Below are 19457 nucleotides of genomic sequence, written 5' to 3' on the forward strand. Positions count from 1 at the left end.
TGCATCAGGCATTGGAATGACTTCATTGAATTTTCACATCAACCATGGGGCACAGATGTTATCTCCACTTTTTTTACAGAGGCACAGAGAAGGTGAGAAACTTTTTGAATTTCACATAGTAAGTGGTATAAGCAGCATACAAATCCCAGGCTTTTTGAATCCATGATACAAGCCCCAAACCCTCCACGTTTGTCTGGGAATATTATGGATAGAAGTGCAAGACTACAGAATTCAGATGTACGTTCTAGTGTCAGTGAGGATTTGATACATGAAAAATGTGAAAAATGCTGGGGGATTGATGGCATTATTAGAAAACAGTGCCAGCACACCTACCACTATCTACACGGAAATAATGTCAGATTTCACAAACATATGAAATTAAATTCTAGTTGGAGTAAAAGTTTAACGTTAAAAAACAACCTCATTGCTTGGTTTAGCACAACAGAGATAAATTTTCCAAAATATGAATTCCAGAAGCTGTAAAAAAAAAAAAAAAAAAGAGCCTTATTTAATTTTCATGTAAATGTCTTAAATTGTAAAAATTAAAAGGAAAAATCAATAGACAAATAGTAGACGATATTTGCAGTCCAGAGAACAAATGAAAGGCTAATATCTACAAACTACAGAGAGTTCTTCCAAATTGATCAGGAAATGACAAATAATCTGATAGAAAATGGACAGAAATATTGTAGGAGTCAACCTCAGGCAAACCTGAAACCATGGCTTCCTTTGCTTCAGAGATTTATCCTGATACAAATAGTCTTGGAGCAGATATTCAGGAATATGCTAGGTGGTTTTGCATCCATTACCTGCACCTGGTGAAATGGTGGACCTACAGCCTCTAATTTCTGCCGTCATTGGTGGCTTTGGGACTGGGATGGTCAGAAGTGCATGAAACAATTCTCACGAATGACAAGGAGCATAACCTTCTCAAAAGAGCATAACCAGACCCTCACTGTCTCACATTTTATCACTAACAACTGACTCTGTCAAAGAATGTGACCCGTACTGATTTCTAAGTGTAGAAAGTCACACTCTTTTCTTATTTCTCTTGGTATCTTTATGTAAGAAACATCATGGCCACTACTATAACAACAGGGATTATATGTAGATATATCCATTCATTTATTCAGCAAACATTCATGAAGCATCTGGTATATGCCCGTCCCTGTTAGGCCCTAAGGATACAGATATGACCAAACAAATTACATTTCTCTTCTTGACATTTGGTCCTGACTATGAGAATTTAAGATGATCAGAACTATCCTCCAAAAACAAACAACTATAAAACAGGACAAAGTAGGAGGGAAACAACAATTTTCATACCATAGGCAGTTCATAGTTGTGATCCCCAAGAGAAAGAAAGCAAATTAAATGAGCCCAGCTGTCACCTGAGAATTCTGCATAAAAGTTATTGCTAGACTTCAAGAGGAGGAAAAACTCAAGCCTTCTGTCTTGCTGAGTCAAGAAGACAGACCAGAGTTTGGGGCATGGGTAACATAATGGCTAAGAAGGGAAAGGTAACTAGAGAATGCTCAAAAAATCTGCATAGGGTTCCCTTTGAGACTTGGATTGATTATTTACCCTTATATATAAAGAGCGAAACACCACAAGTTAGGACAAAATAAAACTTCAAGTGAAGAGCAATTATAGGACCCCATAAAGTGAAAAGTTCCCAGAGCTCATGCACTGCCAGGAATCATTTCAGTTTCTCCAAGCCATAAGACATTAAGACCCTGAAGAGCAATCCCTTAGGAAGAAGAGTCAGTTAGCCCTAAAATGATGGCTACCTCTAGAACAACCTTCATAACATCTTAAAAATAGGGGTGCCTGACTAGTTCAGTCAGCTAAGCAGCTACCTTTGGCTCCAGTGATGATTCCAGGGTTCTGGGATTGAGTCCCTCATCAGGCTCCCTGCTCAGTGGGGAGTCTGCTTCTCCTTCTCCCTCTGCCCCTCCCCACTGATTGGGCTCGCTCTTGCTTGCTTTTTCTCTCTCTCTCAAATAAAATCTTTAAAAAATAAAAATAAAACATCTTAAAAATAAACTTTGAGAGAATGATGTTAATCCACATGTAATTAACTGCCTGTCATAAAAAGTCCAGCATTCTTTGAAGAAACATGAAAAATCCAAGACTCTATAAGAGAAAATTCAAAATATCTCGTGTTCATTTTTTTTAAATTACTATCTAAACAAAGAAGCAGGGAAATGTGACTTATAATAATGAGAAAAATTAGTCAAAAGAAGCAGACCCACAAATATTAGAGATAATAGAATTAGAAAAACATATTAAAACTGCTGTGATAAATGTGTTCCAGATGCTCAAGGATATAAAGAAAACCATGAGCATGAGGATAAGAAAAATTAAAGTCTATAAAACACCCAAATAAAATTTCTAGAGATTAAAATCAAATTTAAAATTAAAAAAACCTAGATTAATGACAGACTGGACACTCCAGGGAAGCCAAGGGGGAAACCCTGAACTTTAACTGAGACAATAAAACGTCTCTGAAGTGGGGATGCCTGGGTGGCCCAGTGGTTGAGCATCTGCCTTCGGCTCAGATCGTGATCCCTGGTCTGGGATCCAGTCCTACATCAGGCTCCCTGAAGGGAGCCTGCTTCTCCCTCTGCCTGTGTCTCGCCGCACATGAATAAATAAAATCTTAAAAAAAAGGAAAGAAAGAAAGAAAGAAAGAAGAAAGAAAGAAAGAAAGAAAGAAAGAAAGAAAGAAAGAAAGAAAAGGAAAGAAGAAAGAAAGAAAGAAAGAAAGAAAGAAAGAAAGAAAGAAAGAGAAAGAAAGAAAGAAAAGGAAAGAAAGAAAAAGAAAGAAAGAAAGAGAAGAAAGAAAAAGAAAGAAAGAAAGAAAGAAAGAAAGAAAGAAAGAAAGAAAGAAAGAAAGAAGAAAAGAAAGTCTCTGAAATGAAGAACTGATAGGGAAAAAGTACTTACACAAAACTTGTCCCGCACCTCCGTGACTTGTTAAACAACACAAAATGAGCTAATTATAGCTGTTATTAAGGCCTTAGAAAGAGAAGGCAAAACAGACTTTTGAAGAAATAATGACTAAACTTTTTATATATTTTTTAAGATTTTGTTTATTTATTCATGAAAGACAGAGAGAGGCAGAAACACAGGCAGAGGGAGAAACAGGCTCCCTTTGGGGAGCTCCCTTTGGCTCCCTTTGGGGAGCCTGATGTGGGACTCGATCTCAGAACTCCGGGATCACGCCCTGAGCCCAAGGCAGATGCTCAACCACTGAGCCACCCAGGTGCCCCATGACTGAACCTTTAAAATTTTAATACAAGAACTCAAAAAATCTCAAGCAAAATAAACATAAATAAAACCACACCAAAGCATATGATGATTGCATTACTAAAAACTAGTGAAAGGAGAACATTTTCATGGCAGCCAAGAACAGAGACATATTACATACAGAAAAACAACAGTAACAGCTCTTGCCCTATGAGACATTTTGCAAGTCAGAAGACAGTGGAGTGGCACCTTTAAAGCCCTGGGAGAAAAATAAAACTGTTGATGTAGAATTCTACATGCAAGAAAATGTCTTTCAAAACTAAAGATAAACTGGAGAAAAAATCTGAGAGCATTCATTGGCCACACACTAGCACCATGAGAAACTGAAAAGAAGTTCTTTGTACCAAGAAAGATTATGCCAGCTGAAAATTTGGATCTACATAATGGAATGAGGAATGCCAGGAATAGTCAACATGTAGCTAAGCTTTTGGTGAAAACTTAAAAAGAAAATGAATTAACTAATCCTGAAAAATATGTCTCTTTATAAAAGGGTCCATTAAATGTGAAAATGTCCAGCTCCTTTAAATGTAATAAACTTATGTAAGACTTCTAATTCTTTTCTCCAGTGCTACAGATTGACTAAAAGACATAAACATATACACATAAAATCTTTGGAACATGTTAGAATTTTCTTGGCCAGGACCCACAGGCACAGAAATCTGATAGAATATGGGGTGGGAGGTCACTACTGCATGAAGGACAGGTTTCCTATATCATCATGTCCATAAGCTCCCCTTATTACTCCTAGAGGATTCAAAGGTTAGTTTTAAAAATCAAGACCCATTATAAGCCTTCTATGATATATACTTTCAATATAAAGACATGGGTTAAAATTACATGATTGTAGAAAGATATTCTATCCAAACACTAACCAAAGGAAAGATGGAATGGTTAATACCAAAGTAGACTACAGAATAGAATTTACTACAAGAAATAAAAAGAAATATTTCACAATGACAAAGGAGTCAGTTCTTTAAGAAAGCATAGGAATCTTGAAGGTGTGGGCAGCCCCCGTGGCGCAGCGGTTTAGCACCGCCTGCAGCCCGGGGTGTGATCCTGGAGACCTGGGATCAAGTCCCACGTCGGGCTCCCTGCATGGAGCCTGCTTCTCCCTCTGCCTGTGTCTCTGCCTCTCAGTCTCTCTCTCTGAATAAATAAATAAAAATCTTAAAAGAAAAAAAAAGGAATCTTGAAGGTGTATGCAACTTAGCAATAGAGATATAAGATGTAAAGCAAAAATTTGGTTGGACCAAAACCAATGGACACATCCACAATTAAAGTACCAATGGACACATCAACAATTAAAGTAGGAGATTCCAACAATCCTCTCTGAGTACTTGATAGAACATGTAGAAAAAAAGACTGGTGCAGATACTGAAGTCTTGAAAACACTGGAAACCAAGTGACCTAACTGACATTTGGAGATTACACCACTCACCAACAGCAAAGAACACATCCATTCTCCGTGTACGTGGAATATTCACCAAAACTGATAAAAGTCTTGGCCATTAAACAATTCTCAACATATCTCAAGCGCTAAAAACTGTACAAAGGGTAGTCTCTAACAAATACATAATTAAACTAGAAATCAGAAAAATATCTGGAATGTAGCCTGATGAATAAAAATTAAACAACCTGCTTTTGAGTGACAAATCAGCCAAAGAAGAAAGCAAGTAGAAATTAGATAATATTTTGAAGTGAAGGAAAATTAGGATGTATAATATCAAAATTTAAGGTGTATGGGTAGGCAGCACTTACAGGGAAATTTATAACTTTAAGTGTTCATAGTATTAGATTTAGGCTTACACCTTGAAAAACTAGAAGGAAAAGAGAAACCTAACATAATCACCCAGAAGAAAGGCAATAAAAAAAATTAATTGCATGGAAAAGAAAAAAATAGAAAAAATAAACAAAAATAAACGCAAAACTGGTTTTTGGAATAGATCAATAAGATTGATTAAGAACAAAGATAAAGGACAAAAACCAGTAGTAGGAACAGAGGAAGGTCCATCCGTACAGGTATGGAAAGCATAATGGAAGGTATTTGTAATGGCCTTATATTGATCAATAAATTTGACAATGAAATGAAAATAAATGAAATAAGTCTTTGAAAGATACAAATTATCACAGTTCACTAAAAATGAAATAGGTAATCTCAGTAATCCTATATCCATATAAAAATTGAATTAATAGACAGAAAGCTCCGCATGTAGAAAAACTCAAGGTGTAAATGGCTTCTTCCCTGATGAATTCTACCAAACTTATAAGAAAATCGTTATATTGGTTCTGCATAAACTTACGAAACTAACAGAAGAGGAGGAAGTACTTCCCAAGTTATTTACTAGGCTAGCACTGCCCCAAAATAACCTAACGAGGTTATTTCCAGAAAAGAATACCACAGACCAATTTCCCTAATGAACACAGGCAGAAAAATCCTCAACAAAATAGCAAATCCAGTCCAGCAATACATAAAAAGCTAATACATCATGGCCAAATAGAGTTTATCCAAGGAATGCAAGTTTGCTTCAACATCTGAACATCAAACAATGTAATTTACTGTTTCGAAAGCCTTAAAAAAAAAAAAGCAAAACAACATAATCATCTCAGTAAATGCAGAAAAGAGCATTTGAGATTATTCAACACTCATTAGAAAACTCAACATCCATTATGAAAATTCTGAGCAAACTGAAAATAGGAACATCTTCACTCAATAACAGACATCTACAAAACACCTGCCACTAATCACCGAATAGTGAGGAGTGAATGCCTTCTCCCTAAGATGGGGACAAAGGCAAGGTGTCCACCCTGGTGTCTTCTGTGCATGGTCGTTGCAGTTCTCTAGGGTGGAATGAGGTTATAAAAAGGAGCAAAACACATCTAGTTAGGAAGGGGGAAAAAAAGCCTCTTTTGCTGCAGAAAATTTGATTATATAGAAAATTCTAAAGAATCTATCAAAAAAAATTGCTAGAACAATTAATGAAGTTTAGCAGGGTTGCAGAACATAAGGTCGGAGTCCCAAAATCAATTCTATTTCTATATGTTAGCAATGGACAATTGGATATTGAGACATGTATATTTTCTATGCTTTATATATACAAAATATCAGTAATACCAAATACTTAGGAATACATTTAACGAAATATGGGCAAGAACGGTACACTGGAAACTACAAAGCATAACTGAGAGAAATTAAAGATTTCAAAGCCCTCCTTTGGGGCACCTGGGTGGCGAGGTTATTTCCAGAAATAACCAGAGCGTTTCCAGAAATTTCCAGAGCGTCTGCCTTTGGCTCAGGTCATGATCCTGGGTTCCTAGGATTGAGTCCCACATCAGGCTTCCCGCAGGGAGCCTGCTACTCCTTCTGCATCTCTCTGTGTGTGTCTCATGAATAAATAAAATCTTTTTTTAAAAAACCCTCATTTCAGGGAGCTTACATTCCAGTGAAGGGGACAGGCTCTAAATAGGATAAATAAGTTAAATGTACATTACTGTAATAATGATTAAGTCTAGGAAAATAAGGGACGAGGGTTATGAAACATCAGAGGCAGCCTGTTGAGATTTCTAGACCTCATAGCCACTGAAGAGAGGCAAGGCCTCACTTAGGAAGCTTTCAAGAAGAAAGCTGACAGGCGACAATCTAGAGTATTGCAGGCAGGAGTGAGACCATCGCAAGGACCACAAGGGCCGCACGTGCCCGGCTTGCTCTGGGAAGGTGTGGACAGCAATGTGGCTGGGGTAAAGGGGGCCAAGGAGCCATACTTGGAGATGGGGGCCAGGCAGTAGGCCCACTGCTCAGTAAGGACTTTGACTTTCAGTCCACGTGAGATGGAAGCTGCAGGGGGTGAGTCGGGGCTGGGTGATGGTTCCTGTATTGCAAAGATGATCCTGACCCCTGGAGCTAGAGTGGACTGCAGGGGCCCAAGTCAGAGCCTGGGACACAGCTCGAAGGTTACTGCAGTGGCCCAAGAAGTAGGAGCTTAGACCTGGGGGATGATGGAGGGGTGGGGAACAACTGTTCCGAATGGACTTTGATGGAAGACCTGCTCAGCTAGATGCGAGGTGTGTGAGACAGAAAAGAAAAGAAAGGAGAGCTAGGAGCTTGGCCTGAGCGGCTAAGTGGATGGGGTTGCCGTGTCTGAAATGAGGAAGACTGTACCGGGGCTGGACAGAGAGGGGATGGGATGTGAGGGGCTCTGTTTTATCCACTTTACATTGACATGACCACCTGACATTCAAGTGGAGACACCAGGGAGGTGGTGGGACATACCTATCTGAAGCTCAGGGTCAAGTCTGGTCAGGTTCAGGGGGTCTCGGACATGTGATGATTGAAATCCTCAGCAGGTACCCAGTTTTCATAGCCACGAGGCTGGGTGGTCACATAGGATGTGATTTCTGATCGAAAATCAGAGAAACCCCAGTTATTAATGTTGGTTGCTCTGACATTCAGAGGAAAGAAGGGAGCCAGAGAAAGGGCATGAAGAGAAACATTGAGGAGGTACAAGAAAGCCAGGCATGCATCCTGGAAGCCAAGTGGAGACGGGGTTTTGGGGAGGAGAAAGTGGTCAGGTGTGCCAAGAGGAGAGCTAAGAAATCATGGCATTAAGCACATTAGTGTCTGGTAACCTTGAGAAGAGGAGTTTGGGTTGAGTGGGGATGAGAACGTGGTGGGACTGAACTTCAGAAAAAGTAGGAGAGAAGTCAGAGCATAGCGCGTACCTTCAAGGAGATATGGATGGACAGTTTTTTAGAGATAAAATCCACATTGCCAAACACATACCCCGTGAGGATCAAATGTGCCCGGAGCAGGGGGGTATGAGCTGAGCTCCCGGTGAGGCAGCACCGCACGTGCAGAGGGTCAAGCTGAAGAATATAGAGCAGTGCTTCCTGCTGCCAGAGCAGGGAGAAAGGCTGCACTCACTCATCAGTAGTGAGGCTGTTAATTCCAAAAACGTTTTTGAAAAGCAATTTGGCAATATCTATTTGCATTAAAAAAAAAAAACTTGTAAATCATCAACCCACCCTTAGATATCTGTCCTTTAAAAAGTTTTTTAAAACCTCACACACACCAGTCGAGAGACACGGGGAAGGGTTTTTATTACAACATTGCATATCGTGACCACCCTGGAAACGCATGACAGCCGCTCCTTACCACTGCACGGCTTCTGTGTCTGCGGGCTCGCCAGTGTGCTAAAAATGCGTTTGTGATGTCCAGACTCACACTCATGGTGCTTGTGCCGTCATTCCCAGACGTGTGTATAACGGCAAAAACATCTGAGTTCCAGATCTCGTGCTGCGAACAAGTGTTTTTTAGCAGGCGTGGCCTATGGAGTGCTGTGTTTTCCACATTTTTGTGCTTTTTCTTGGAGACTATGCTGTTTGGAATGACCTGCCAAGGATAATGCCGAAATGCAAGAAGCCTGTGATGTGCCTTATGGAGAAAACCTGTGTTAGAGGAGCTCCGTTCAGACGCAAGTGATGTCTCGCTGTCCCTGCGAGTTCAGTGTCGATGAATCAACAGCATATATTCAATAAGATGTCTTTAAACCGAAACACACATGAGACAGGGTTATGTACGGATTCGTTGACAAGAGTATTGTGACCAGAGCCTCGCCAAAACCTGGCCCTGCATTTCCCCTCGGAACAGTTTGCTTTGGTGTTCTCTAACTCAGAGTTTGTGGAGACTTTCCAGAACTTTCCAGTAGCTGCCATGAATACCAAAAATCTTCTGTGACTGCCTTTTAGTAAGAACTGAGTGCGTAAATCAAGGTATAGCCACACCATAGAGTACTTTGCAAGCTCTAAAGACCAAGCAATCCAGGCTAAAGCAATTGTTGCACGGAGGAGAGATGTGTGTGATGTGGTGTCACTTTTCACCGTGCTTACCATCTGTGTGTTTGCACGTAGTCGTATGATCGTGGGTAGAGGTGGCCCACACCAGGCTGACAGGGCTCTTCCAAGTGGGTGTGGGGGTCTGCACCACAGGGTGAATGCAGGCAAGAAGGTGAGGGAAATGAAAGGAAACTGCATTGTTGATGATACCATTTCTGTCAAATTGCCTGTGTGCCGTGAAGAAACATGAAGGAAGAACCATGGTTAGTCCTCTGCACACTGGCCAGTTTGTGGGTCAGTATCATCGTAGATGGTGAAAAGGCACCTGCAAAGTACTGTGTAGAGTGTGATGTTCTTTGGGAACCAGTCTGTTTCGTGTACGTTTCTGAGTGTGTACAAATGAGCAAGGGAACGTGTGTTTAAAGATACAGAGAGGAGGGGGTCTTGCAGGGAAGAGATTACTGGTTTTCATCTTTTCTTCCATTGATTTGTCTTTATAGATACAGTGAGTATTGCTTTGCTGTAACATAAAAAAATGAATAAAGTGTGAAAAAGTATCAACCTACTATATTATTATTATTATTATTATTATTATATTATTCAGCAAAGAAAGGCTACTGCCATCATTTAATATACTTTAGGGCATTCACCGCACACAAATTTCATAGCAGATTTTGAAAACGGCACCAGAAAGTACAGATTCACCACAAAAGTCTGAGCTATGTCATTTCTACATAACACTGTAAAATTCTTGTTTTTTTTTCTTTTAGGAATCATTAAGAGCCATCCGATATGAAATCTCACCAGATAAGGAGTATGCTCTGTTTTCATACAACGTGGAGCCAGTGAGTACCACTCTTTTCTGCCTATATATTAAAAAAAACAAAAAAAACGTTTCTCTCTTTTGAGACCTTAGTAAAGTATTTCCCCTTGAACCATCATTCTTAGTGATCTTGGAATCCTGAAAAAAGGCCGGGGGCGGGGGGGGGGGGGGGGGGGGGGGGGGGGGGGGGGGCCTGAGTTAGTGTCTTTTTATGCCATACTGCCACCTAGGAGAGAAAATAGGTATAAAAATCCCTTTGGCAGAAAAAAATATATATATCTCCTTTTCTGGGCAATTTCATAGGATTTTCCTGAGGGAAAGGGTGAGAAGTTGTCTTTTTATAAAGATTTATCTTACTCTTTTGTGCAATCATTTTTCTTCCCATTTTCTCAATCATACCATAAATTTTATCCTGCGAACAAAAAGCAACTGCCAGGTTCTCCCTAAACTAAAATAAAATGTTAATTATCTCCTAGCCATTGTAGTATTCTAGAGAAGACTTAAAATATCACTTTCATTATATAAATCCCTGTTTTTTAGCACTTCCTCTATGAGTCTCCCATAAAACTGCACCAGGATTTTCCATAAAATCTTACCCTGGGCTTTAGCAGCAGCCTACAACTACCTTTTTGTGTGTGTGTGTGTGTGTGTGTGTGTGTGTGTGTGTGTGTCTTTTTATTTTTTAACATGCTCATATTTTAAAATTCATCTTGGCTCTTTAATTTTAAATGAGCTAGAAGGTGAAATTTATTTGTATGAGTGAAGCAGATGTTCAGCTTACAAGAGATTAGCAACTTTAGAAATGTGCATTTGTAGAACTTTCTTCTCTGGCAGGTAAAAGATAGAGTTGCACTCCCATTCCAGTTCTTCTGAGACCATTCTGTCCAGAGTTCTGTGATGCTTCTCTGAGCTTTGCATTGTCAGTGCAGCTTGAATGGCTTCTTGGTGGGTTTGAGAGGTTCTTGCCCGGGCAGGAGGAGGGCAAGCTTCTTGAGTTATACTCCACAGGAGCAGCTGGGAGACTGGTTTACGTGGAAATCTAAGTCCAATCCTAGAATTTTCAGAATTTCTTCTAAGAGTTACTTAACTACCGGATGATTTACTAGAGATTTCCTGTTTTTTTCCTTGAAATGTAGATCTTTAAAAACAAACAAAAAAAAAACCCTCTTTTCACTTTTCCATTTTCTCATTTTTTTTAATGTCCATCACATAAAAGTTTTCATTTTCCCCACTCACATCCTGTAGAGCAGCTGGTCATCTTTATCTGTTGGTTTGGAGATGGTTAGTGAGGTGGAAAAAAAAGGCAACCTTTAGCCTTGGGATTCTGTATGTTCTATACTCACCCCTACACTCACCTCTTTAAGCTTCAAGCACATGGATATATGATGGACACAGATCACACAGTACTTCAGATTCTTGCATGGAAGCTACCAAAAATATAATCTCTACACTTGAATAAGAGAAAAACTTAGTAGATGCTTGAAGGATTTTCATAGGGATGGGGTAATGGCGTTGTCCTGGGTTTCTCCAGGAGACACAGCCAACACCCAAGTGAGAAAAGCTTTGAAAGGGATGCCTGGATGGCTCAGCGGTTGAGTGTCTGCCTTTGGCCCAGGGAGTGATCCCAGAAACCCCGGATTGTGTCCCACATGGCTGTGTCTGCCTGTGTGTGTGTGTGTGTGTCTCTCTCTCTCTCTCTGTCTCTCTCTCTGACTCTCTCTCTGTCTCTCATGAATAAATAAATAAAATCTTTTAAAAGAAAAAGAAAAACATTGAAAGACAGATATCAGGTCATCTTACTAGAGCATTGTTTGACAATGGGAGCATCCCTATGATGAAATGGATTACCTTTATGTGGTATGGAGCTTCCTGCTGCTAGAAGCCTTCAGAACAAAATTGTATATTTGATCTCCCAAATCTTACCAAAGGAATCTTTGTTCTCCCAAATCTTCCTGCTTCTAGAAGCCTTACAGAACAGAGTTTTGAATTCGTTCTCCCAAATCTCTGCTCAATGGGAGCACGTGGGCTCATCCATGATTCTGTGGTTCTGCGTGTGGTAGAACTCGCCACCGCTTTTCTTTGAATTTCCTCTGCTCCTTCTGAAAGAGTGTCCTGGGCTCCATTTCCAAGTGATGACTGTTTTGGTAAAGAGTGCTTTGCTAAATATGAGTCTTCTCCATGTAGAACACTGGCGATAAACAGGAACCTTGAGAGAGCCCTCTCTAACTACGCAGCCTCTGTTCGCCTCTGGAGTAGGATTGTGTTGTTTGTTTTCTCAACTGAAGGAAAATGTAAGAAATTTAGAGTGGATTTAGTGAACCACAAAAATAATGCAAGTATTGAAAATGTGTGCTATGTAAAAAATCTGTAGAATTGGATACTTTATCTTATTTAAGATTTTATTTATTTATTCATGAGGAACAGAGAGACAGACAGACAGACAGACAGAAGGCAGAGGGAGAAGCAAGCTCCATGCAGGAAACCTGATGCAGGGGACTCGATCTCGGTACTCCAGGATCACACCCTGAGCCAAAGGCAGGCAAGCTTAAATGCTGAGCCACCCAGGAATCCCTAGAATTGGATACCTTAAGCTTGAATCAAAGGCGTGACACCACCCCCCCCCCCCTTGTCAAGTAGTGAGCAGTCCCCGTACGTACGACTGAGCAAGTGTTGTGTTCTGCAGGAAACATTAGTCCTCTGCAGGAGACTTGGAGTTAGGTGTTAGGAGTAACTTCCTCGTGAGTAAACTGAGATGCAGATATTTTTTTAGAAAAGAGGGTGGGTTGCAAGGGAAGGATCTAGGTCTGTAATACTGCAGTATATTAGTGTATTAGTGTTAGTATAATTATCCCTGGAGATATATATATATTTATATAAGAATATAGTTTCCATATTCAAATACATCTAACAACTCTAGCTAAAATTAAATAAGTTTCTTTACTGCAGGATGTTTTGAAACTTATATATTCTTGAGAGGGTTATACAGCATTTCACAAATGGGTTTTACAACATGTGATTCCTACCTAGTGGTAAGGAAACTAGAATTCTGTCTTTGGATCCGTGTTTATCACATTCTTATCTGTGTGCTTCAGTGGCAGCCAGGATACTTTCTTTCTAGGAACTAACTCACCTTTTCTTTGAAAAGATAATCATAAAAATTATTTTTGTAGGACATACAGAGTTAATTCCAATTACCAGGCATCTCTCATGTGATAGAACAAATGTATCATTTGCAATAAAATTTCAGTATATTGGGTTACAGCTCCACCCCCAAAATTCAAATATTGTACATTGCATTAGGAAAACTGTAATGCTTCTGATTGCTGCTTCTCTCTGCTGCTGCCCACAGTGCACTTGCAAGTCGGAGAGCCCCAGGCTCGAGAGTGTATCTCGAGAGTCTGCTGCCTCTTTTGAGCCTGGCTTCTTGCCTTAAACAAGGGGTCAGTGTGTATCCAGCCACGCTGCTGTAGGTACTGAATCTGGTAGCACATGGGAAGCACTTAACTGGCAAACCATAGATACTCTGACAACAGTGTCCCTCTCTTTCCTTAGGAAGATTTGAGCTTCTTCTAGTCCACAGTGAGGTCTCCAGTGATTCTTTCATTTAGAAAAAAACTAGGCCGTCATTTGTGCAAAAGAGATACGCTGCTTACATCACGGGGCCTGCACCAGAGCCATGCAAGCATGCAACCAATGCCTCTTGCACAACTGCCACGAGGAGTTTCATGAGTGTAAAACAAAAAGTTTGGGCCCCATTAGGTAGACCTGGAAAGGCTTCTAGAAGGAATTGAAACTTTAGCTGGACTCAGAAGAGTTCTTGTGGCCTGAGTATGCATGGGGAATAAGAGGTACAGAGAAGCCCAGAGGGGCTAGAGGGAAGACGAGGCTTACCCATCAGGTTTGACTCCACGAGAAGGGTGGCCAAATCTTGAGCTGTTCACTCAAAAAGGGTTTGCTTTTGTTTTTTTTTTGTTTTTGTTTTTCATTTTTTTTTCAAGATTTTACTTATTTATTTATTGATGAGAAACACAGAGAGAGAGGCAGAGACACAGGCAGAGGGAGAAGCAGGCTCCCTGTGGGGAGTCCAATGTGGGACTTGATCCTGAGACCCCGGGATCACGACCTGAGCCAAAGGCAGACGCTCACCCGCTGAGCTACCCAGGTGCCCCAGGTTTGCTTTCAGGTGACTCTGGGGCATTTAACGACAGTTTACAATTTACAAGTAAGTAGCTGGAAAGATGGGTGTGACTCTTGTAATCAGTGTCTGGAATGGAGAGAACCCTAAAAGTCAGTAACTTAAAGGAGGAAAATACAACCTTGGGTGTGACTGGGCCAATTACAGGAAACACATGGAAGTGAAGCAGCCATGAGACCCGGTCTTGAGGAAATTCAATACATTGTAAAGGTGATAAAGGATAAACCTTCTAAGGAGTAAGAAGAGAGGACAGGAGAAAAGGCAACAAAGCATCTTATCTTGTAGGTAACAAGAAGGAAGTGCTCCTAAGAGGAGGGAAAGCCCTCACTGTGGCCTCGAAATGTTGCCGCAGCACCTGGGCTCAGCACCCAGCAGCTCTTTCTTCTCCCCAGGTAGTTTCACCCCTCCATGGCTCACATGCCCTCCACAAGATGCTAACGTCCCAGTTTATGTCTGTGTCCTGCACCTTTCCCCTAAGCTCCAAGGGGAAGGCTGTGCCATCAGATTGGTCACCATGGTGACCCAACTTGCTCTGGATGCCTTCAGACCTTCTGCGGAGCTTTGTGCACTCTGGAAGTCTACATGGGGGGCTGGCAGAGGAAGCACTGTCCCTCAGCCTCCGCCCTCCACCCCCAAGGGGTAGCCCAACCTGACGGGCGCCAGCAGCTGCACTTCTAGCTTGCATATTTTTTTTAAAGATTTTATTTATTTATTCATGAGAGACAGAGAGAGAGAGAGAGAGAGAGAGAGAGAGAGAGAGAGAGAGGCAGAGACTTAGGCAAAGGGAGAAGCAGGCTCTATGCAGGGACCCTGATGTGGGACTCAATCCCAGGACCCCAGGATCACACCCCGAGCCGAAGGCAGGCGCCAAACGGCTGAGCCACCCAGGGATCCCTGGCTTGTATATTTTTGAGCACAGAGAGCCTGCCTGGCTGTGTCCAGGGCCAGGGTGAGGCCCCCTCCAGCTGCTTCCATCTGAGGTTGCTTGAAGGTTGCATGTGATCAACCACATTGGCAGGGGCTGGAGTAGAAGCATTGGCTAGGGCTGTCCATGCAGAGTGGCTGGGAGAGAACAGGAAACAAGAACAGATGGTCCAGGAGCTTGGCTACTGGATAGTAAGCGGGTGTCTTGAGAACAAGAAGAATTGAAGGAGGGATATTTTAAGTTTAACCGTATGATATAAATTGTGTGTGTCTTCCTCTCATTTATTCAGACTGATTGCAGTGTCGCATCATTTCCCAGTTGTCTGGCACAAACTGGTTTTATTTGCCCATCTTTATATTGTCAGCTACTCAGAAAGGAAGATCTTTTATGGCCTGTCTCCCTCCACCTCTAGCACAAGACCAGGTCAGCTGCATACCTGCAGTTTGGGGGCAGTGACTCATCAGAGCAGCAGGCAGGAGAGCCGGGTGTCAGCCAGGCAGCAGTCCCTGTGCTGATGACCTGATGGCAGCCATGCCTTCCTGATTCTGTTCTTGTCACTGGGCTCAGCCCAGTCACGAGGTGAGAGGACTCCACAGGGAGTGAATGTGGGGAGTAGGGGGTCACTGGGAACCCTTCAGAGCTGCTGCCATCACAAGTAAGGAAGTGTGCTTCCTCGTGTCTACATGGCACTTGATGATCGTGCAGTTTGCTAAGGGACCCAGGACACCTGCCTGCAGAGTGTGATGACCTCCTGTCCTCCCCAGCCCTCAAAGTCCCAAGAAGTTGGGAGAAGCCCAGGGAGAGCTGGGCTGGGGGCAGCAACATGAACAGTCCTCACTCCTCTGCAAGCGACTCGCTGATGACCGAGAGGGGCCAGGCCACTTTAATTTTTCATCAGAGAGGTGGGGATATGGTGTTGTTCATTAGTGACTCGGGGATATCATGGTACCAATTATGGAAACTGGAATGGATGATAACCGCCCAGTCTGGGTCACGCTGCAATTAAACGAATCATGCCAGAAGATGCCTAGCCCAGATCCTGATAGATAGTGGATTCTCTCTCTGTGTAATCCCTTTTATTATTTTATTTTTATTATATTTTCAAACTCACAGCATAAAGATGTTACATAAATCCATGGAAGCACAGTATTACTATGATCCTCTTAGGAATCCGAGTGAAAACTTTTTTTCATGTCTATACACACACACACACACACACACACACACACACACACCACACTACTTTCAGAATCTCAAATTCATCAGTAAAATTAGAATGCAGGAGAAATCATTAAGCCATTAAATGTAGACATATTTCTCATGGCTTACTGGTACATAACTTTAAAGAGCTTTTCAAGTTTTCTGCTGGAAAAGGCAAGTGTACAAAGAAATATTATTATGTTCTTTTTGCACAGTGGCAAGTAATTGGCTCTTCTAAACGCAGATGGTGTTGCTAGAGGCGGCCTGCCGCCTAGTTTTCTGTCTCTGGCCACCTCCAGAGCCCCTGCCCACCCACGTCCTCTGCACAGAGGTCTGGGGATCGATCTGAGGGGGTGAGCAGCCTGGGGCATTTCCCATCACACAGAAGCAGAAGGCAGGGTTTCCCCTGAGTCTCTAGCGCTTAAAACTTCTAGACCTTCTATCATCTCTGTTTTTCCTCGAGGTGGATGGTAGAAGCTGGTGTCACAACGGGAAGCCCCATGGTCCCCGAGCTTCCTGGACCCCGTTCTATGGCTGAGAGAGGTGTGTTGTCCAGCTTCTAGCACTTGCTTCCCTGTGCCTACAGGTTTATCCTGCTCCAGCCTGAGACAAGGGGATATGAGGCTGGGCTTTTCACTGCAGAAATTTGAAGCAGTTTCACATTTGATCAATTTCTGCCCCCTTCCTGCCCTTGGAGTGAGGTCGTGTCACCCAGTTTTGCCGCCAAAGGGACCGTGAACCTTTATAATTCAGGGTAAGCCTGAGAAGCACTCAAACACAGGCCTGATTGGGCACGTTTGCTGAGGTGACCCTGCCCTGACCCTTCAGTGCACCTGTCAGCTGGAGCTACCCATCACCTACATCTAGGAGAGTTCATTTTTTAAAAATAACTTGAGACTTTATAAACATATGGGATCAGGGATAAATTATTGGCCCCATGGTCATGGGATAACTCTATTGCAAATTAATTTATGTAACTCCAGGTACATGACTTCCTGCGCTGCAGCTAACACAGCTGTCGTTAGAGCGTGGTCTCATGGTTCACGGTCCCATTCCTCCTTCCTGAGAAGAACCCATGAAATATCTGTCCAAGGGTAACAAAAGGAGATATATTTCTTTTTTTTTTTTTTTTTAGATTTCATTTATTTTTTTCATGAGAGACACAGAGAGGCAGAGACACAGGCAGAGGGAGAAGCAGGCTTCTGGAGGGGAGCCCGACGTGGGACTCAATCCCAGGACCCTGGGATCACACCCTGAGCCAAAGGTAGATGCTCCATGGCTGAGCCACCCAGGTGCCCCCAGTTGTTCTTTTCTCAACAAAATGCAAGCATGGTTAAGGTGACCTGTGTGGTATCTGCACGTGTTGCTCTGGCAGCAGGGGAGAAACAGGGGGTCTAACCTCTCTGAAATAATCCATGGATCACAGAGTCTAAAGATTAATACTTAGGGTACAACCCCACAGGGGGTTAAGATACTGGTTTGAACTGTGGAGTGCTGCAGAAGGAGGCTCTTGGTGCATCCCCACAGGTGGAAGAACCATTCCCAGGAGCCTGGAGCAGGGCGGGGCCTGCAGCGTGAGTGGCCGATGGCCCAGCGTGCTGTGGTTTGTGAGCTCCAGGAAGCCTCTCCTCTCCTAGCGTGGCAAGCTGGCTGCTGCCTGTGTAGCCTCCTGGTTGATCTCCTGCTTCTCCTCTTGCTCCCTGCCCGGGCTGGTCTCCATAGGCTGCCAGATGCTCCTTAGACTGAAATGTTAGGTCAGCCTCCTGGGCCGGTGGCTTTCAGCACAGCCGGTTGGATGCCGGTTTGTGCCGAGGCCTGAGGCCTGCTGTGTCTGGCCACAGCAGCCTTCTCTCTGCGGCTCTAACGTGCCACACCCCTGCAGACCCCAAGGCCTTTGAACTCACAGCACCCTCTTCAGAATGTTCTGGCTTCTGGGAAAGGGCCCCTGCATGTGGTGGTGGAGGGAGGATGTAATTGGAGACCGAGTGCTGTCTCTTAGGCAGAGTGCTGGATCACTGAGTTCCTTTTGATGCATTCTCTTAGTTTTCCCAAAAACTTGTGACCTAAGGCCGCTTGCTGAGAGTAGTGACAGAGGAGTGGGTGGCTTGGGGAGCATGGCTGGAAGGGAGCTGGTGGTCTCAGGCTGCAGGAAAGCCAGCCCCATCTGTCTGACTGCTGATGGACGGCGGGCTCGCTGGGGCTGATGTTTGGTACCAGCTAGGGCTGGAAACCTGGCAGGTGGGTGAGATGGGGAGCTAAGCTGTTTGGAAGGCGTGGTTTCTGGAAGAGCCACGGAGCCTCATGGGGTCATGGAGGGAGGCCAGGTGGGCAGGAAGGGGGTCAGAAATCTGTGATGTGTGTGTGTGGGGGGGGTGAGCACAGGTGGCAGGAGGGCACATGCAGCTGCAGGATGGCAGGCCAGTGCTCCTGACACTGATGGAGGACACGCATGGCTGCGAACCACTGGGCAGGCATCTCGAAGGATGCAGCGAGTGGAAGGTCAGAGAAGGCAGGGCAGCTGAGAGGCAGCTTTGAGGAGACGGGCGGCAGCCTCGGTTTCCCCAGGTGAGTGGCAGCAGTGATGGTACAAGGGTCATTCCCAGAGGCCACCGGCCCCTGCAGGGTCTCTGGGTCATCCAGGTTCATGCATGAAGTTTGTGTCATTGAGAATAAAGGAAATGAAGAGGGATGCCTGGGTGGCTCCGTGGTTGAGCGTCTGGCCCAGAGCATGATCCTGGAGTCCCGGGATTGAGTCCCACATCGGGCTCCCCGCAGGGAGCCTGCATCTCCCTCTGCCTGTGTCTCTGCCTCTCTGTGTCTCATGAATAAATAAATAAAAGTATTTTTAAAAAGGAAATGAAGAAATGTGCGTGGAAATGGGGTTTGCTGAGTGACATGGTGAGGTATTACAGAGAATACTTAATTGCTTCTATTATGAACGCCCATCGTTGTCATGTGGTGAGGGGAAGAATGACTCAAATTCCTCCTGAAAGATGTGCTCCTGCGTTCCAATTTAGCAGCCCATTATTGTGGGTGAGCTCGTTAGCAACAATTATATGCGGAGACACAAAGCTGATTAATATTAGGACTGAGCTACCAGGGCCTTTTGAACAACAATTAAGGGCTCAGAGACTTTCACCAGAGATCATTATCTCTGCTGCTTGGTGATTGGA

The 19457-nt window shown here is 43.3% G+C and overlaps 1 protein-coding gene across 4 annotated transcripts in view; it reads left to right on the top strand.

Moving 5' to 3' along the window:
- Positions 1-19457, top strand: part of DPP6 (dipeptidyl peptidase like 6) — an 829290-nt gene that overhangs the window by 561924 nt on the left and 247909 nt on the right. For all 4 annotated transcript variants that reach the window (XM_025451902.3, XM_025451878.3, XM_025451870.3 and 1 more), the window contains exon 5: positions 9912-9986. In XM_025451902.3, coding sequence (XP_025307687.1) covers positions 9912-9986 — 75 coding nt within the window. The remainder of the gene's footprint in view (positions 1-9911; positions 9987-19457) is intronic.

Source organism: Canis lupus, chromosome 16 (assembly GCF_003254725.2).
Source record: "Canis lupus dingo isolate Sandy chromosome 16, ASM325472v2, whole genome shotgun sequence".
Taxonomy (NCBI): Eukaryota; Metazoa; Chordata; class Mammalia; order Carnivora; family Canidae; genus Canis; species Canis lupus.